The sequence below is a fragment of the Eurytemora carolleeae genome, unplaced genomic scaffold (genome assembly GCF_000591075.1).
Source record: "Eurytemora carolleeae unplaced genomic scaffold, Eaff_2.0 scaffold1436, whole genome shotgun sequence".
Lineage (NCBI taxonomy): Eukaryota > Metazoa > Arthropoda > Copepoda > Calanoida > Temoridae > Eurytemora > Eurytemora carolleeae.
In genome coordinates this window covers 29,819-51,111 of record NW_019397327.1, presented here as the reverse complement: position 1 = coordinate 51,111, position 21,293 = coordinate 29,819, and the positions used below count along the sequence as shown (strand labels likewise).

Here is a 21,293-nt window from a genome sequence, read left to right as displayed (position 1 = left end):
CAGCCGTTTGGCCGGCTATATGCAATATATATATATATATATACGAATGTCTTGTTTTATTGTATAGATGTATATTGTAATGTATGTACTAAAAAAAAATTTGAAGAGACTGTTCACTTATTTGGGTAATTTCAGGGTAAACTAAAAAGCCTATTCGCTGTTGATTGGTAATTAGTCTTACTTTTCAAAGACAACTGTGGCCAAAGAAAAAGCCGATTTTTTGTTCAGAATTCGAGCGCAAAGGTACTTTTGTCAGAAATTGTTTATTAGACGTTTTTCAGCAACAGCAGCCCTATAAAATTTAAATTTATTTTATTTTAATGTCATTATGTAAACTTTATTAGATACTAAAATATGAAAATTATGAATTATGAAGTTCAAAAAATATTAGATACTAAAAAATGAAAATATGATAATTGAGTTAGCAAGAAATTTATGTTTTTCGTCTAAACGTGTAAAATGGGTATACAAAGATGACGTTCTCTACGACAGTCAATTAATCATTTCACAATTTCGGTTCCTAGATTCAACGAATTCAACTCATGAATTTGTGAGTAATCCGAAAAAGTTTATTTTTAAAACTTCCGGAACGGGAGTACCGCTCTCTATTCGGTTCGTAGATGTGAATAAAATGTACATCTTTATTATATTATACTTGCAATAATGCATTTCTAAGTAATAGTCTATTTTATTAAAATATCATTGAATAAAGCGAATAAAATGAATATAAATAATAGAAATAATAATTGAATAAATAAGGTAATTGTATTATTTCTCAAGAAAATAATATTACGTCAGCTGGAGTCGCTGTCCGAGAAATTCAAAATGAATGAACTATTAGCTTTATAATGCTAAAAAGAAATCAGGTATTTTCATAGTTTACGATTTCTATCCCCCCCCCCCCCGCTCTTGTCAATTTTGTTCCCGCATTCAGCTTTTTACAGAAGCAATACAAAGTTTTTAATGCGATAGAATAATGTTATGTTAGAAATAGAAAGTTAAAAAACAACAAAAATTAAAAAAATTATGACATTTACAATTAACGATTAGATACTACAGTTTACTTTTATATTCGAAATTTATTTTGATCCACAACATGTTGATAAAAACATAAAACAGTGTATATGACAAAGGTAACATACCTTTGCGCTTGAATTCTGAACGAATTTTTCTGCGGCCATAATCGCCTTTGAAAAGTAAAACTAATACCAATCAACAGCAAATGGCTGTCTAGTTTACCCTGAATTTATCCAAATAAGTGAACGGTCCCTTTAAAAACTGTGGGGATGGAAAAGTTACTTATAATCTGTGAACTTGTTTTACCTCTTCTTGATAATTTTTTCTTAAAATCTTCCTTTAAAAGCTAACATTTAGAGATTATACAATAAACCGGAAATGAACTCTAGCCATGAAGTTCAAATTTTCTCATCCCCATATCTTGCAACGTGATGTCATAAAATGTTGATCCTTCAAACTGTGAATTCTGTTGGATCAAATATTCAAAATATCAAGAGTTGGTATCTTAAGTTTCTTGCATTCTTAATTAGGGGAAAGGGGCAAAATTACATATTAGGGACAATTGCATAATATGAGGGTTAATAACTATACCTGACTGAAGATCCTGCTACTGCTACAGAACCCTCCAAGGCGTAAGTAGCACTCCTCCCGGCTTGCTGGTATGCTACAGTTGTAAGAAGACCATGCTTGCTTTCAACAATAGAATCCCCTAAAAAAGATTGACTGATGGATGATTGTAGAAATTTGGCCGGCCAACCTTTTTGATTTATAATCAATTCTAGAATAGAAGTATTATTAATATTTTATAATGTTTTCAAAAAACATAGGGGTACATATTTGCTCTTCTTCTAATTCTATTTCCAACATGCATGCTCATAAAAAATGTTATTTTTTCGAAATATTTACAAACTTTTTTTACTAAAATTTCTTAGTTTTGAATTATTGTATTAAATCCCAGCTCTAATTCGAAGTGGATCCGGTTGTCCATGAGAATTAAAACCATCTTAGTGAGAATAAAAACAATCTTAAAGCAATCCTAATATTTGTTTTTGTTCCAGATATTTGAATTTAAAGAAATTGTTTTAACAGGAATCCCAGAAGAAATGAAGATTGGTTGAGATTGGATACTAAAATAAATGGAAGTAAATAAAACTCCGGTTTGAAATACTGCAATAAAAAAGTGAAAATTTTTTTTTTTCAACCCAGACGATTTTATGCATTCAGCACATAACTAATTTTAGTTTTGGGACCTGTTCTATTAAATAATAAGATGTTAAAATGAATTAATATATTTTGTTACCTGTATTGTACAACATAAAGCATCCTGTTCCGTATGTACTTTTCGCCTGTAATATGTTAAAAACTAACCAATTTAACACGTGAATTGCAGACTCTCATGTAAAAATGATTTTTGCAAATATTTCTATTTTTAAATTTTAAGAAGACAAAATAAATGTTACCTCTCCTATCCTTGTGCACCCCTGTCCCAGCAGGGCTGCTTGTTGATCCCCTACCACCCCCGAAATCTTGATCCCCCTCATAGGACCAGTTGCAATACAACCAAAATCATCTAAAAATAAATGAACAAATTAGATTTTGTTTTAGATCTTTGGAAGATTCATTTTTATTTTTCTTGTTTAACGGTAAAAGCTTTTTCTGCCACATATATATATATATATATACATATATATACAGGGTGTCCCAATAAACATAGGAATTCAGTGACGAATTTGATATCGTCTTTTTAAATAATTCTTCGATTTAGTGTAGTGATACCTACTGAGAAAGCTGTAATCTGTAAGAGTTTCGTCTTCTATGCTCACATTTTGTTTGTTTATGTTTTGACTTCATACGGTTGTACTTAGTAAAACAAGAAAATTGCTGTATACAAACAGAGTAAACTTGTCAGTCTTCACTGTTCATCTTGTGGAGACATATAGACACATCTTTATAGTCCTTTACCCTTTTCATAAAATAAACTCTAGCAGACATAATAATATTATGGGTTTTGAAATTAGGTATTACAATACTACTTCATAACAAAGACGATATCGAATTCGTCACTGAATTCCCATGTTTTTTGGGACACCCTGTACATGATGGAATATGTATGATTGTCTGTCTATATCCAATAAACGTCAAAACGGCTGAACCGATCGGGCCAAAAATTTGCGCGACAAGTGGCAACTCCCTAGCAATAAGATTAGGGATGCTTAAAAATGAAAAGTTTTGACCGGAAATAAATGTCACATTTTTTGGGGGGGAAATGGGAAGTTTAACAGATCAATCTCCGAAAAAAAGTTTTTACTGGAGAACAATGAATAAAATGGTGATTTCGAAGCAACAGTTACATGTGATAAGTTAGAAAAAATGATAATAATCCATTAATATCTAATATATATGTAGAAATAATACACTTTAACCGTAAAATATCGTAGACCAATTCTAATTCCTTCTGAGCTGAAAACTTCAGAATATTGGATATCGAGATTAATGCTTGATCCTCTCTTTTTCTTAATATCGAGACTAACCTATTGTACTTGTGTCCTGAAAAGTGTATAAAATTCAACCAATCAGAGTCGTGTATTTGAAGCCGATAAATTTGAAATTTTGCGCGCGATTTAAGATTAATATACAGAAACGGGAGGAACTCTCTAATTTTTGATTTTTTTCTTCTATAATCTATATACAAGAACGAACGGTTTGAGAAGAAAATCAAAAGCGTGTCCATTGGATACTCAGATTAAGTATCGGGATTAGGGATATCTTATTCTAAAGTTTTCAGCTCTGAATTCATAAGGAAAAACTTTGAAATTTTTTTTGGGAAAGTTTTCTCTAGAAATCGTCCCGAAAACTTTGTTATGGTCAGATTTGCTTATTGGCTGAAATTATAATGAGGTTTTCTTAAGAAGACCACTTATAATCAATAATCTCAATCATAATCCAGTTCTGAAGAAAATAAAGTCGAAATAACGTCAATTAAGATCATGCTTTTATTCAGGAAAATACACTGAGAACTAGAAAACGGTGGAGTTTAAAGACGACATTATTTCGATAACTAAATGTATTTGATGTTGTTACAAAGCAAACAGTTTTGCTAGTAACTAATTAAATCTGTTAAGGTTCTGTTCACACTGCACAACTGCTGTGTCTCGTACTAATTGGAATATCTTAAGTCATGAATTGAGTCAAAATGCCGTCTTTCTGTTCTAGAGTTTTCTGGTTCTCACTGTACTCATTCCAATTCTATAAATGCAATTATCAATTATCAACAATTTTCTGATGAATTTCGATAAGGGGTTATCCATAATAATTATTAAATAAAATGGAAACTAGAAAAGGGAGAGTTTTCTAGGAAAGTCAAACTTGCAACATTAGTCAAAACTTCTGTTGAAAAAGGCACGTTTGCAGGCGCACTTATGATGAACCACTAATGCACAATGAGAATTCAAAGTGCACATTAATCTTACCTTAGTATATTCCTTTTATCTAAAATCTCCTCCTCCCCCCTACTTGATAAACAATTATAGCTTCATGCAATATGCTTTATTTGGCATGTCTTCCCGCAACCCCCATGAAGGCCAGGGGGAGATTACATTAGGAGAGGATTAAGGGAAAATAAAAATAACGGAAGACTAATAATAGTCTTTAGGAGACTACTCAGAACTTCAGAGAGTAATACAGAACTATATAGAGGGATACATTATTATATATAGTCCTTGAATCGGGACTACAGTGGACTACAAAGAGAAATAATTAGAACTATACAGAGTGATTATTTAGTCCTTGAATTAAGACTACAATGGGCTACATAGGTAACATGTAGTAGACTTAATTAAGAATAACCGCATTTTTAAGGCCAGGGGGGGTGGCAAAACTCGCCCAGGGTAAGGGCAAAAAAATTTCCCGCGGTTCGTGGCCCCCCCCCCCCCCCCGGCTAAAATCCTTGTACGGTACAACTGAATGCATATACAGTGCATGATGTACAGGCTCATATCACGCAACTATTAGAGTGGGGTGAGAGGACGAATAGAGGTTTGAGATGCATACAACGCAGATTTTAAAAACTGGATAGATCAGGTTATGAGCATCAAGTTTTCGTCAAGATAGAGTTTACTGTTTCTTTGTTTCCCATAAACATCCTTTCCCCCCCCCCCCCTCGAACTGAACAATCATACGAAGAGAGGACTCATCGTAAAAAACGAAATCTAAGTGTCCGTGGATCATTTATCACACCCTTCAATTGTAATGAATGTAAAGAGAGTACGAGAATAAGATAAATTAAAATAAAGAAAATATATATATCTCGAGATTCTCTAGACCTGAGGATGCTTTGATGGTTGGAAGAATATGAAGAGGCAAGTTGAAGAACTTCAGAAGACTAAAATAATAATAAAACCTGGTAATAAAACACTAGAAATTCTAAACTCTTCGGGGCACCATTTCTAGCGCTTATCTTCACACTAAGAAACTAAGTTTGTGCGACAATTTTAAATTTTCTAATACCTATATATTTGCAACCTGATCGTATGAACCTTTGATGTTTCAAACTTAAATTATTTGTTATAACAGAATTCATAGTTTAAAATACCAAGGTCTTATTTTTTCCCCGATTTTTCATAAAGTGAATTATCATTAAAAAAGATGAGCATCGTTTTTTAACAATTTTAACTTGAGGCCAAAACGAAAAACAAAAATTGAAAAACGTTTCAATAAATTTTTTTAAATAATATCTTTTGTAAAAGTAAACATGGTACAAACATTAAAAATAAATGATTTTAAAAAGAAAACATACAATAATGGAATATGATGAACATTTAAGTTTCTTGTGGATCTTTTTAAGAGTGAAAATGAAAAACCAATAAAACGCAGAATTCATTCCTATATTTTGAAATATGAGAGAATTGAGCTAAGCTACAAAGCTATATAATATTACTTCATATTTCATATTTTTATTCAACCCGCCTAACCAGGGTTGGTTGTTTAGAGTGGTTGGCCCGAAGTTAATTAACGATACTGAATAGTTAAGGAGTTGATTGGAAGGAAGGAAAGCTCTCAAAACTTTTGTTAAAAACCCTTAATCATCAATGAGTAATAAACTCGAAGCTNGAAGAGATAGAGAGAGAGAGAGTGAAAAAATGTTATCTTCAAAGAAATAGAAAAAGCCACCGTATTGTAATAAAAATTCTCAAAGAAGAAAAGTAAAAAGGGATTCAGTCATATTTTCGGATTTACCAGTAATTAACATTGATGAGAGGATGAGGATTAAGTTGAATGAGAAATAAATTTGTCAAATGTTCACTGTTCACTGTTCACTGTTTGCAATTTCGATTTTTTATTTGTTAGCAATATTGAAAATGTCTAAATGATAACAAAATAAAAAAGGAAAAACAAAGAACATTCGTTTTCTCAGAAACTAATATACAATACACAATGTACATTATACAATATACAATATACATTATACAATATACAATATACAATATAAAATATACAATATATAATATACAATGTGACAAAACAAATTACTTGTTCAAACTAACTTTTCTTATTTGTCAAAAAACAGAAGAATGTATCAATTACATCTTAAAAATAGCAAGTTATATATTTGTATAGTCTTAAAGTGAGGGAAGGGGGGACAACTACAGTTAAACTATACCTTGGATCCCAGGAAAGTGTTTTCAAGGACATGAGCATTGTTCTGGAAGCATTTGTTACATCTGTTAGGTGCAATCCATTCTAAAAATAAAATGTTCTGGGACCGGATTTGATAAATTTGAGCTAGGTCTAGAGAAGGTTGAACCGCGTATTCTACTCCAATTCTAATAAGATTCCATTTTATAATAAATATTTTGTACGGCCTATGACGAACAAGAGAGGACGGAATAATCTTACAATAAAAAAGGTGTTCTTGTTTGGTCAAAAACAATTTGAATAAACGAGATAACACAGAGATACATATACAATACAGGAGTATTTGTGTCCATTTGTAATGTATATATGACTACCTGTGTTCCTCCAGTAAGATTTTAAAATACTTCTTGACTACCTGTGTTCCTCTAGTAAGGTTCCCGAGTACTTCTAAACTACCTCTGTTTCTCCAGTAAGGTTCCAAAGTACATCTAGACTACCTGTGTTCCCCCAGTGAGGTTCCAAAGTACATCTAGACTACCTGTGTTTCTCCAGCGAGGTTCCAAAGTACATCTTGACTACCTGTGTTCCTCCAGTCAGGTTCCTAAGTACTTCTAGACTACCTGTGTTTCTCCAGTAAGGTTCCTAAGTACTTCTAGACTACCTGTGTTCCTCCAGTAAGGTTCCCAAGTACTTCTAGACTACCTGTGTTCCTCCAGTAAGGTTCCCAAGTACTTTTAGACTACCTTTGTTCCTCCAGTAAGGTTCCTAAGTACTTCTAGACTTCCTGTGTTCCTCCAGTGAGGTTCCAAAGTACATCTTGACTACCTGTGTTCCTTCAGTAAGGTTCCTAAGTACTTCTAGACTACCTGTGTTCCTCCAGTAAGGTTCCAAAGTACATCTAGACTATCTGTGTTCCTCCAGTAAGGTTCCTAAGTACTTCTTGACTACCTGTGTTCCTCCAGTAAGGTTCCTAAGTACTTTTAGACTACCTCTGTTCCTCCAGTAAGGTTCCAAAGTACATCTAGACTACCTGTGTTCCTCCAGTGAGGTTCCAAAGTACATCTAGACTACCTGTATTCCTCCAGAAAGGTTCCTTAGTACTTCTAGACTACCTGTGTTCCTCCAGTAAGGTTCCAAAGTACATCTAGACTACCTGTGTTCCTCCAGTAAGGTTCCTAAGTACTTCTAGACTACCTGCGTTCCTCCAGTGAGGTTCCAAAGAATCCAAGTGTCCACAGTTCCAAACAATAGATTTCCCTCCTCTGCTAACTGTTTTACCTAAAATCCAAAAGTTTAGTTTAATTTATTATTGTAATTAATATTTCCTCCTACCAGACACTTCACCCTTTAATTCCAAACCGTTAAATATTCTGTACGGAAATTAATTAATGATATTTCTTCCTTTCAAGGTTCTATAATCTATATACAACTTCACAATTTCGTACTTTCTTAACAAATCTTTATATAGAAGACTTTCTTAACAAATTATTATAAAGAAGACTTTCTTAACAAATCTTTATATAGAAGTTGTGAAGAGGTTGCAAAGAACTTACAAATTGCCAAATACAAATTCTTAGATAAGAAAGTTTTAAAACTGAGGAAGGTATTATATATTTAAACTTATCCCAACTATTTGTTAAACTAAAACAATCTAACACAGTTAAAACTAATTCTCGTTTGTATCCCTCAAGGTTTATAAATTTGTTTGTTAATGTTACAAGAACTTTAGTTTTCACTGTACATTTAATAGCTTGCAATTTACCGTTTAAAGGGAGTGACCGGCTAGATATGGTAGTTGAGCTGAGAGTGCAGTAATGTAGAGACATTTTTTAAAGATTCATTTGAGACCTATAAGAAGTTTTTACGGTGTAAAATGCTGCTAACTAAGAGCTGAAATTAGATCTTTGACATTTATTTTAAATTATTAAATAACAACAACAAAAAATAATGGCATGTATAGAAACAAGTTGAAAAATTCTGATCTCACTTTTGATTGAAAATAAGCTATTATATTTCTAACTGAATTATAGCTGTAAATGCACATTTTTCCACTTGTTGTGGTGTTACCGCTTTCCTTAAATGTTTCAAGCTAAAAAGACGACATTAGAAGAAATCTGCTAATTAATTTAAAGACTAGATAATAATAATGAATTTAACTTATCGTTTCTACCATGGCTTTCATGGATAATTTCTTTTGAGAAATATGCTCCCATACATGTCATTAGTTTAGTTTTACTGTGTAATTTGTTACATTTTTCGTCGTCGTTATTACATAATAAAAAATACGATTCTCTAAATGTACCTTGCAAAATGGACAGTCCGGGAGAATTTAAAATATCAAATTTCATCTCTAATTCAGGAATTATACACCGTAAAAACGTCTTAAATAAATCCTAAAACATCCTCTACATTACTACACTCTCAGCTCAAGTACCATGTCTAGCCGGTCACTTCCTTTAAAAGACCAATTTCAAATGACCTTCCATTAAAAAGTGTGACATGGTCGGATTCACTAAAGTACCCCTAAAAGGTTTTTCTTGTCAAGAATGAATGAGATATCTTCTCTTTAAAATTAGATTATTTTTGAACTTGTGATTTCTCTAAATATAGACTTGCGCATTTGTGCTTCAGAAATATAGGAAATTGTTCGAATTTAACATTTTCCAGACTTGGAAACCGACTTTATAATACAAAATAATTGATCATATGAAGGTTGTGAATCGGTGATAGCACTATTTATCTGGAACGTCAGTTAAAATTACAAAAACAGTTAAATCTTACCTCAGGAATATGGTCCCATAACCACAATAGTTTTGTGGCAGAGAAATATGTGGCAATGGGTAATCCACACTGTGTCCTAAAATAAAATGTCTATTCAGTATTCATGTGTTTAAGGATTCAATGGAAATGGGGAGAAATCAGACCTCTGTTAAGACTCAGGACAGTAAAATGGTTAGTTAAGACTCTCGACGAAAAGTGGTCAGTCAAGACTCATGATAATAAAGTGGTCAGTCAACACTCAGGATAAATAAGTGGTCAGTCAAGACTCATGATAATAAAGTGGTCAGTCAACACTCAGGATAAATAAGTGGTCAGTCAAGACTCAGGATAATAAAGTGGTCAACACTCAGGATAAATAAGTGGTCAGTCAAGACTCATGATAATAAAGTGGTCAGTCAACACTCAGGATAAATAAGTGGTCAGTCAAGACTCAGGATAATAAAGTGGTCAGTAAAGACTCAGGATAATAAAGTGGTCAGTCAAGACTCAGGATAAATAAGTGGTCAGTCAAAAAAAGTGTTTAGCTATGGACAGTTGAAGGTGAAAGTTGACAGTGCAGTACAGTGTGTACAGTGTTTGTAGTTGACAATGCAGTACAGTACAGTGAATGCGTAGTTACCAGTGTAGTATAGTGTTAAGTTAACAGTGCAGTACAGTGTTAAGTTAACAGTGCAGTACAGTAGAAGAAATTTACCTTAAATGGTCTTGTCCAAATTCACTGCAGAGGTTTTTGACTGTCCAAAGCATTATTGTTAATCTAGTGAACTATGATGTTACAAATGGGCCGCCTAAAAATCGAAATAACCCGTGGCATAATGTGCTAAAATAGTGGAAAAAATAATGAAATAATTGACAACCTTAATTTAATGAACCCACATCACCCAGATAAAAATTTTTGTGGAGAATTGAAGAAGACAGTTTAAGTTAAAAAATTGTGGAAGTAAGCGGAAATAGAAATTTTTTCTTACAAAACTTAAAATGGTAAGATTTATCAGATTCTATTCAACAAATTGGCAAGGATGAAAATGTTTTTGTTGGACCGACCAAATTTGCAATCAAGCTTTCATCCAGTGTAAGAACTTAATCAGAGCCTCAGAGGTGTATATTGGACTACAGATTTGTCCTTCTCTTAAAATTCTTATTTTTATTCTTTTCTTCCTTTTCTTGTATTTGCCATGAATTCTTTTACTATCTTTCATTGCTGTATTTGAAGCAACATTAAAAAATGCCAAATTGGAATAAAGCTACACGTTAAAATCATCTCATACAAACAAAATAAGCATGAACAAATCTAAAAAGTCGCCCCTCCCCAAAAATATGGATGCAGTCCATTCTTATTCTTTTTCTAAATTCAAACTTTAAATATATATCAAGAACAAATAGTTTTTGAGTAAAAATCAAAATACATTCTAATTCTTAAACTGTTACATTGAAAAAAATAATTTTGAAAGAAAATTTTCATATTTCTCTCAATTTAATTTCATGAAACCAAAACTAAAATTATAAAATTACTAATTTGGCTCAGAATTAAATTCAAAGCTAATTACAAAAATTTCAAATTATCAAAAATTCTCTTGATTACTTTGACCCTTCAAAGACCAAGAGCTTAGCGAGTGATCTTTGAGTCTTCCGCAGTAAGCTAGTTTAAAAATTATAGTATTTTAACTTTAACTTTGCAAAGTTAGATATAATTAAAACTTAAAAATCCCTGAATAATACAAAATCTCCAGCTGCTTGAAAAGGCCGTAAAATGCATATCTTAATATGTAATAATGTTCCTATCAGACTGTTTCTGGCATCACTCCATACCATGGCTGGATGAACAGGGATTCCAGTTAATCTAAACAAAGTCCATAAAAATATATGTCAAAAAATAATTTCAGGGGGGGGGGGCTAAAATTCCAACCCGTATTTTTGTGTACTTAGGAAACGCAATTAGCTCAAAAAATAAATAAAAAATCAAGTTTAATAGGAAAAATTAATATTTTTTTTGTAATAAAAAATTAAGCCTAGTCTTTTCTATATCATGCGGACAGTGTTTTTCCTACTCATATGGAATTAAAAGATATGAACACTTGAAAAAGATAACTTGTTAAATAGACATACTATCAGACACTGGTCTGGGCTGGAACATCCATCCTCATATTAATAAAAAGCTAAATCAGAAAATTATAAATATTTACAACTACTTTTCAGGGAAGTTGAAGAAATAGTAGTTTACAGCAAGACCAATTTGACCAATTTTGCCTAGGGGATGTTTTATAGACAGAATTGGTCGAGGGAACCCGTGTTTAAGTAAAAATTTTAACATCCCTAAAAAGCAGTTCTACACAATTTTATCGTCTGTAGAGATGAACGCGCGGATTTTTTCAGAGCGGGAGTTAATTTTACATGACTGTCCCAAGAGACGTAAAGTAACTGAACCTCCCTTTCCTAGGGAAATCATAAGTTAAGAATGTTGGTCAAAAGGCCGTAAAAAAATTAAACACCTGTTCCAGACAATAGTTGTTTCTCGTTGGTTAGTTAGTCCAATTCCCTAGAATATTTAATATAATATTTGATTTGATTTCTGATTTTTGAGTTTTGAATTTGATTATTTCTCTTGTCGCTTGCGCAACTATATAAGAATGCCGCGCATCACTCACATTCAAAAAAAAATTAATTAAAAAATATTATAAAATATAAACTATATACATATGTGGCGAAAGATAATCGATGACTATAGGTTGTAATATCTGAATGATTTGCTTGAAATTAAATTGATTTTTTTTACGGTCTAAGTCGTATGTTGCAATTTTCTCAATTTGTATGGGCGCTACGTTCTTCGGTATGAGACGTCTTTAACAATTTTCTCCTTATAGACGCAACAGATAGAAGTAAGATTAGTAGCGATCAAAAGCGCTTTTTTATCGCATTAAGCCTATACCCCCTTTCATTTTTCGCGAACACTCCCTTAAAGGATTTATAAGGAAGTGAAATCTGCAAGAGGCCCCAATGTGGACCCCCCAGACCGCCCAGGCAGCAGGATGCACTGTCCCGCCCCTATTCTAACTAGACCTTTAAAACCCCAACCTTTAGTCCAAAGCTTGGGATATAATGTAGATACATTCCAGTCAGTTGGCTAACCAAATAAAACTATTGGTTGATTGGTATCTGTCAACCCTTTAGGTGAAGTATAGAGGTTACCGGTATTTAAAGTTCTCCTGCCAAGACCATCCACCGATCTAGTATCAAGATAAGCTTGTCAACTCTTACAATCCCTTTAGGATGAAGTAAAATCGAACTTTTTTCAATGCAGAATACTGAAAGGTACTGAAGAGTGAAGGCCGTTTTAAATCGGGCATTACCATCTTTGCATTAAGGATCACTCAAAGTTACGTTTCAAATCATCAGTTGGGATCTCCCATGGTTTAATAAGTTATGAGAATAAGCAAATAAAGAAAAATGTCGCACATTTTTCTAAAGCAAAAGAAGTCAATATAGTGAAAAAAAAACCCACAAGGATAAAAAGATGAATAAACGTCAAAAGGACCGACCGATGTTGAACGGTTGGAGTAAAAATATCATTTTAAGACTACAATGTTTAAGATTATATCAAATACCTTTATTGATGAAACTGGGATATTCTTTGCCTGAAGTTTATCAACAACTCCCTGGGGATGAAAAAAGTACAGCAACAAAACTCAATTTATAGATTTGAACACTGTTTTCCACAATTCTTATAATAAACCGATTTTTAAAAATCAATTTAGACGGATAACTATTTAATTCTTAAGAAAAGAAGAGGACATTTTTGTTTGTCTGGCAAGCCCAGTTTCTTATTGTCTAGTAATTACTGTATTGTTTGTCTGGTATAAACTGCACTGCTTGTCTGGTATAAACTGCACCGTTTGTCTGGTATGAACTATACTGTTTGTCAGTGTTGAACTGTACTGTGTGTCTACTGTCTAGTATAAACTGCACTGTTTGTCTGGTATAAACTGCACTGCTTGTCTGGTATAAACTGCACTGTTTGTCTGGTATGAACTATACTGTTTGTCAGTGTTGAACTGTACTGTGTGTCTACTGTCTAGTATAAACTGCACTGTTTGTCTGGTATAAACTGCACTGCTTGTCTGGTATAAACTGCACTGTTTGTCTGATATGAACTATACTGTTTGTCAGTGTTGAACTGTACTGTGTGTCTACTGTCTGGTATAAACTGCACTGGTTGTCTGGTATGAACTATACTGTTTGTCAGTGTTGAACTGTACTGTGTGTCGTCTGTCTGGTATAAACTGCACTGTTTGTCTGGTATGAATTATACTGTTTGTCAGTGTTGAACTGTACTGTGTGTCTACTGTCTAGTATAAACTGCACTGTTTGTTTGGTATAAACTGCACTGTTTGTCTGGTATAAACTGCACTGTTTGTCTGGTATAAACTGCACTGTTTGTCCAGTATAAACTGCACTGTTTGTCTGGTATGAACTGTACCGTTTGTCTGGTATGAAAAGTACTGTTTGTCTGGTAAGAACTGTACCGTTTGTCTGGTATGAAAAGTACTGTTTGTCTGGTATGAACTGTACTGTTTGTCTGGTATGAACTGTACCGTTTGTCTGGTATGAACTGTACTGTTTGTCTGGTATGAACTGTACTGTTTGTGTGGTATGAAAAGTACTGTTTGTCTGGTAAGAACTGTACTGTTTTTCCTGAATACAAAGATGAACAGATTTGAGTAGTTCCAAAGGATCTTGTTCAACCCATCTAAACAAAAAGATTTCAATAAACTGTCTGGGATTTCAGGCAGGTATTGGTTACTGGAGGTTTACGCCATATTAAGTAAAGCTTACTCGTACTCAGAGCATAACATTTTTACAGAACATTTTGATAAACGATTAATATCCCAGATTTTTCAGGGGCCTTGTGAAAGTAAAAAAATTTTAATTGTAAAAAAACTAAATCAATGCCTCTTGCTACAGCTGTAAGCAATAACTTATATTATATAATTATACGCCTACCCTTCATTAGGAAAATGTTGCTGTACCTCCAGCTGATGCTCTACAAGCACCTAAACAGCTGAATATTATAGTTCAGATTTGGGTTTCCACCTAAGCAAATTTTCGCAATTCCGCGTAATTCTGCTTGGGAACTGCAAAAACGTTTCCTACGAAATTGCAAAGTACTCCTCGGCGAAACTATAGAGGGTGGGGGGCGTAATTAAATAAATAAATTTGATTAAATAAACAAACATATAAAACTTTATCATAAAAATAAAAATATGATCATCATCTTGACATAAACCTTTATTTTTTAAGCGATATGTTGAGAATATTTTCAATTGATAGGAATAAGGAAATTGCTCTATCATTATATTATTATTCAAGCTTACTGTGATATACAACACCCATTAGAAAAGGACAATGGATTTTTCTTCTAGATTCGAATTAGATTTTTTTCTTCAGTATCAATTCTGGAATTAGGACCAAATTTAATGAGCAGCGAATGGTAGTTTAACTACATAGACATAGCCAACCCACTTTTATCGGTTCAAAATAGAGTGGTTCAAACTATTCTATGTAGTTCAACTATGAATTCAATTTTGTCCCTGGCGCGGATTCGAATAAAAATGCCATTGATTCTAAATATTCTTCACAGCATATCAAAACATTTTTTTTAATAAATAGCCTTACCTCACATGTTCCAGCTTTAAAGATGATCAACCTGGAAAAAAAATTTTAAGCCAATCTTCTCATATTGGGCTGACCATTGGTTTATACCCATTCCATTATTTTTACTCATGGACCTCGTTTAATTAAATATTCAAATTTTTTAAACTTTAAAGAGACTCCACAAGAATCTGATGTAAATCCTATTTCAAAATATCAGACTAGGCAAGTTTGCTTTAATTACATTATGCGAATTTTTTGTCTCTGATCAAAGATATTAACCAAACGATTTTTTATAACTAATCGTTTTCCGTTTTCCGTTTTCCGTTTTGAAAAATCGTGCTGGCGAATATCTTTGATCAGAGAAAAAAAATTCGCATACTGTAATTAAAGCAAATTTATCAAGAATGCAATTTTGCAATTTAATTAATAACTCACAACTTTGTGAGACACTTTTAACTTCAAAACCCCTAAATGTCTCAAAATGGCCTTGAAAACGATGCCATCACCAAATTTATTATAACCCCCTGCAAGGAATTGAAAAGTAAATTTTGAAGAACACGCGATTATTACTATGTTCTGATGCAAAAATATAAACAGAAAAAAGTCTTGTCTGTTAAAAGCAAACAAATATTCCATTCCAAATACCTTTTGCAAACATCTAGGATATGTTTTATTCATAAAATTTTAAACATTTTAAAATGCAAAATTTCCATTGCATGTTGAGAATAAAATGGATTTATTCAATTGTTTTTAGTTTATAAACATTAACATATGTTAAACAATACAGTGTCCGAATTTAATGAATTTAAGCCGCGTCTCAAATCCACCAAAAACCGGTTTCAATTGAGCGCCTGCTTAAATCTTACAAAAATTGAATACAATTTTAAGTGGAACCAACCATATTTTCGCTGTGGGTCAAATTCTTTAAGTTCGACCTCAGGTGTATTTTTTCAACACTATTGGCATGCACAATGTACATTGTACATGTATTTTCCCATTAAAATGATTTATCTAAATTAACAAATTTATAAATGTTCTCATCTCACATAATCACATAATAATAACCATGCAACTGTTAAGACACCCTGACCACAATCAACTCTTAGGAGTTTTATATGTATTATATTGTATCTCTTTATCTCCTTACTGATGATTACTTTCTTTATAAAAAATAAAAGGAGATAAAAGCATTACAAGATCAAAGCTAGAAAAAAGTCGAAGAGTAAAAAGTAAATACTTTAAAAACATGAAGAAACGAAAAGAATTTACCAATTCAAAAATAGGAATTTTCATTATGAATTTTTCTAGAAAATAATATCATATTTTTAGGGGGGGGGGGATGAAGAAAATTATATCAAGTCTTATAAGAACCCTTAACAATGATTGAAGAGCCTTTCTATTTATTCTGATAACCATGTAAAGTACAAAATATTGTAACTGTCATATTTTTTCAGCTAATATTTAATAATCAAGAAAAGACATCAAGAAAAGACCTCTTCAAAACAAATACAAGACCCAAAAAGAATAAGATAACTCATAGACAGCTAGTATGCCAAAGCAGCACTAACGTGTGGAAAAAGAATAAGATAGCTCATAGACAGCTAGTATGCCAAAGCAGCACTATCCTGTGGAAAAAGAATAAGATAGCTCATAGACAGCTAGTATGCCAAAGCAGCACTATCGTGTGGAAAAAGAATAAGATAACTCATAGACAGCTAGTATGCCAAAGCAGCACTATCCTGTGGAAAAAGAATAAGATAACTCATAGACAGCTAGTATGCCAAAGCAGCACTAACGTGTGGAAAAAGAATAAGATAACTCATAGACAGCTAGTATGCCAAAGCAGCACTATCGTGTGGAAAAAGAATAAGATAACTCATAGACAGCTAGTATGCCAAAGCAGCACTATCGTGTGGAAAAAGAATAAGATAACTCATAGACAGCTAGTATGCCAAAGCAGCACTAACGTGTGGAAAAAGAATAAGATAACTCATAGACAGCTAGTATGCCAAAGCAGCACTAACGTGTGGAAAAAGATATGAATTTATCCAAAAAGATCTAATTTCGAAATATCGTCTGCAATCAGTTGCATGTACGTTAAGGTGTCAAGGATGACCCACTCTTGAAATCAGTGCGCGCGGTATCTTTTCCAAGCTTGATGTGTGACGTGAGAACTAATCTAATTTTTAGCTCAATATCTCTAAAACTCTAAGATATAATCGCTGCTAAAGTTAGAAAAAACCTCAAAAACATTTTTTTCTTAAATTTATCATGTCACATTAGTTTCTTCGTAATTGTCCAGAAAGCAAAAATCCGTTGAAATTTTTTACAAATTCCAAAAATGTACAAGTTATATCCAAAAATTTACAAGTTATATCCAAAAATTTACTAAGTTATATCCAAAAACCCGCTAAATAATATAATTTTCCAAGAAGCGAGAATTTTCCACGGTTTTTTTGACCTAACTCATTCATTTTTTTCAACAATTTTAATTAAATTAATATGTAATATCATAATTGCATGAATTTTTTTTTACTTTCTTTGGCACTTTCTTAAACTTGGCAATTATCTCCTCGAACATAAAATTTTTAGGAATTACATTTTTTTTTAATTAGTTCTCATTTGTGAACATCTTAATGTACGTTTATTGAGTCCAAAAATGTTAAGTCAGATTGTCTTAAGTAGATGTTTCTTTTAAGTTGAAGATACAAGAAATGTTCGGTTTACTTTAAACAAGACTTTCGCTAGTTAATTAGCCAGGAAAATTATTTGATCTAATTAAAGGTTAAATCATGCCAAAAGTGATCTTAGATCAAACACTGATCACAGGGTGTTAAAGGAGTAGTGCTGATGGGGTGGGATTGCCTGGAGCCAGGAATAACCCCAGAGATTTCTTAAAAATAAATAAATAAACCCTACACTTCCAAAACTTCCAGAAGCTTTGGAAACTTTTTTTCCAACTCCCAATGTATATTAAATATTCATTTGTCTACTATAACAACTGAGGCGTGCTTGTACTCAGGGGGGGGGGGGTCTATAGAGGCTTGCCTCCCCCCTCCTCCTGGATTCGTAAAATCTATATACGGTTTCCAGGGGGTTTTCAGGAAAGAAATCAAAATTTAACCCCACCCTCCACCCCCTGGACAAATTCCTGAGTACGCTCCTGACTATCAAATTTCTTTTTCCTCTCACTTTAAAAGTGATTTCTCTTACGAGCATTTTTTTGGTTTAATATCTTCCATTTATTATTCACAAATCTTTATTTGTAAATTTAAAACTTCAGGAACTGTCATAATACACGGGACCCTCTATTTAAACCGTCATTTCCGATTGACAACAATACCTTAAAAACTTTCTGGGTTTCCGACCTAAGATTATTCTAGATCCTAAAAGGTTAAGCAGGGTTGGTTGAGTTGGATCAGGCTTAAATGTAATTACAAGAGTTAATTTCAATCAGTCAAAACTCGCGGGATGTATAAGTTCTACTCGATATTTTCCTTATCATACTCAATAATTACTAATTAGTTTAGATACACCAGAGGTTTCCTTTAATTCAGTATCTCCACAAGAAAACAAAAACTGAAAATAATTTTTTTCCAAGAGACAAACATTTACAGTCCTTTTAATTGCATAAAAGAGAAAAACATAGACAGTCCTTTTGATTGTATAAAAGAGCAAAACATTGACAGTCCTTTTAATTGTATAAAAGAGAATAACATAGACAGTCCTTTTAATTACATAAAAGAAAAACATACAGTCCTATTAATTGTATAAATTGAAAAACATAGACAGTCCTTTTAATTATATAAAAGAAAAACATACAGTCCTATTAATTATATAAAATTGAAAAACATAGACAGTCCTTTTAATTATATAAAAGAAAAACATACAGTCCTATTAATTGTATAAAATTGAAAAACAAAGACAGTCCTTTTAATTATATAAAAGAAATAAAAGAAAAACATACAGTCCTATTAATTGTATAAAATTGAAAAACATAGACAGTCCTTTTAATTATATAAAAGAAAAACATACAGTCCTATTAATTGTATAAAATTGAAAAACATAGACAGTCCCTCCAATTGTATAAAAGAGAAAGAAGAAAAAGTAACCTAGTACTTGATGTGCCCTGATCAATGGCTCCTATCAACTCCATCTGGGATTCTGAAAATTTAAAAGTTTTAAATCGTTTCAACACGCTAAAATCTAGATTACATTTTGGTTAAAAATTAACGTCAAGTGGTTCCGAATTATGAAAAAGGGCGTATACAGGGGGGGAAAGGAGTCAATGCCCCCATAGACCTGTAAAGGGGGGCATAGCCCCCCTAAAACTCAGAGCTTTCACACTTTTCAAATTTTAAAAAATCATAAAAAAAAATAGTTTGCTGTTCATTCAGTGCACTAAGAAGATTGTATACGTGGACCAGAGCCACCATGACAGAAGTCTGAATGAAAAATCTATCTAGAATGCACATTCATCCTGATCGGATGGGTGCTATCAGGGATAGCGAAGTAAAACAATTATTTTTAAATGCCAAGCCACAAAGACTTGAGTTTGGAGGTAGTAAACGACCAATTTTTTTCATTTGGATTTTATTTACTTTATTAATTGCACCGCCGTTTTGTAATCTTTCTTTTTATTCTGGACCTTTGTCCTTTTTTTCATCTCATAGAATTTAAGTTTAAGTTGAATTTTTAATTTTAAAAATGTCTTTTACTATCTCTAGTCTAAATACTAATTATTACTAACATAACAGAATAATAAAATGTCGATATTTAGAAACCATGTTTTTTCTGCTAGTTTTGTTTGAGAAGAGATAAAGTAGTCCTTGCAAAGTAATTGGACTGCATGTGTAGTATCTCATGCTCATGTCTGATATCCAAGAAGCCAAATGTTTTGAATTTACAGGTTAAATTTTGCCCTCCCCCCCTCCCGCCCCCTAAGAGCTTCGAGGGGGGCGGGAGCTGCCAACGCCGTTGATTGTGGATGATCCATAGTTTAATCATGAATTTATCACAGTACTTTTATACTATTAAATGTTTGCATTTTAAGGATTTACTTTAAAATTTGGACTTTGATCTACCCCCCCCCCTTGATCTTGAATGTTTACTATATAACATGTTTCTGTTTTTGGCTTCTAAATTTGTATTATGTAATTTATACCTATACCATATCAGAATGTCAAATTTATGGAAAATAAAATGGCTTTAAGAACAGAATGATAAGATAAGCTAAAAATTATTAGTTATGATAACAAATTGTAAAATTTTCTATTTAAAATTAAAATCATGGTATAAAAATTGAAATTTTTTTATTTTTACTTCGTAACTTAAAAAAAAACACACTAGGGAGGGGGGCCATGTGGCCATGAACCCCGCAATATCCTGTTCGAACCCAGGTAGTTAGCAGAACCCTGTTCGAACCCCGCGGAACCCTATTCGAACCCAGGCCAGCCAAAGACTGTTCAATAAATAATCTTTTAATGATAATACCTGGGTTCGATTTAGCGGGGTTCATGGTCTCAAAAATAAAAAAATAAATGTACAAAATTGATTGGAGGGGGAAGGGGGGTCCAAAAATCGTTCTCTAGGAAATTACCATTTTTTCAAACAAATAATATTCACTCTGCACTCATAACAACTTTTACTGTACTCTGTACTGATTACACTTTTATAATTCCTTTTCCTCCTTCCTAAATAAACCAATATTTTTTTTGTAGAAAAACGTAAATTAAATACATTGTTTCATATTTTGCATTGGCTCCCTGGTTCCTTACCCCTCTCCTTCACAGCTCAGCACACTTCAGATATATATAGTGTCGTAACTAAATCAAGGAACTGTAAAAGTAAATAAATCATGATTCATGAACCAACTGACGAAACAAAAAATATTTCTGTACAGGCGTACTCAGCAGCCGACAGCTGCGAGTGACCCAGACACGGAGCCGTGAGCGCGGATTATAGGTCAATGTATACACGTCAAAGGTCAGTGTATACATTTTAAGAAAACTTTACATCGATTTTAAACTTCACGTTCACGGTATTAAAAATTTAAAGCAAAGCAATGTACAATTCTAAATTTGGGTCTGTCCTAGTATACGATTGTTGGACCCCCCACCCCCCCTCCTATCAATTTTGTACATGACCATTTATTTTTCAGCAAATTTATTATTATTTACTTTTTTGTTATTTAGGGTTAGGTTAGGTTAAGA

The 21,293-nt window shown here is 32.7% G+C and overlaps 1 protein-coding gene across 6 annotated transcripts in view; it reads right to left on the bottom strand.

Annotated features, from left to right (window-relative positions):
- LOC111713533 (glycerol kinase) overlaps nucleotides 1-19,245 on the bottom strand; it is a 29,700-nt gene extending 10,455 nt beyond the window's left edge. For all 6 annotated transcript variants that reach the window (XR_002767712.1, XR_002767711.1, XR_002767713.1 and 3 more), the window contains exons 1-15: nucleotides 19,194-19,245; nucleotides 15,103-15,133; nucleotides 14,431-14,480; nucleotides 14,122-14,176; nucleotides 13,035-13,085; nucleotides 11,922-11,968; nucleotides 11,211-11,272; nucleotides 10,127-10,166; nucleotides 9,433-9,508; nucleotides 7,846-7,929; nucleotides 6,677-6,756; nucleotides 5,340-5,398; nucleotides 2,478-2,587; nucleotides 2,318-2,363; nucleotides 1,609-1,726 (exon numbers count right to left, since the gene is read on the bottom strand). Coding sequence is in view for 3 of the 6 variants with exons in the window: in XM_023488405.1 (XP_023344173.1) it covers nucleotides 1,609-1,726; nucleotides 2,318-2,363; nucleotides 2,478-2,587; nucleotides 5,340-5,398; nucleotides 6,677-6,756; nucleotides 7,846-7,929; nucleotides 9,433-9,508; nucleotides 10,127-10,166; nucleotides 11,211-11,272; nucleotides 11,922-11,968; nucleotides 13,035-13,085; nucleotides 14,122-14,176; nucleotides 14,431-14,480; nucleotides 15,103-15,133; nucleotides 19,194-19,237 (953 nt within the window). In the remaining 3 variants the exon portion in view is untranslated. The remainder of the gene's footprint in view (nucleotides 1-1,608; nucleotides 1,727-2,317; nucleotides 2,364-2,477; nucleotides 2,588-5,339; nucleotides 5,399-6,676; nucleotides 6,757-7,845; nucleotides 7,930-9,432; nucleotides 9,509-10,126; nucleotides 10,167-11,210; nucleotides 11,273-11,921; nucleotides 11,969-13,034; nucleotides 13,086-14,121; nucleotides 14,177-14,430; nucleotides 14,481-15,102; nucleotides 15,134-19,193) is intronic.
- Between the last annotated feature and the right edge of the window lie 2,048 nt (nucleotides 19,246-21,293).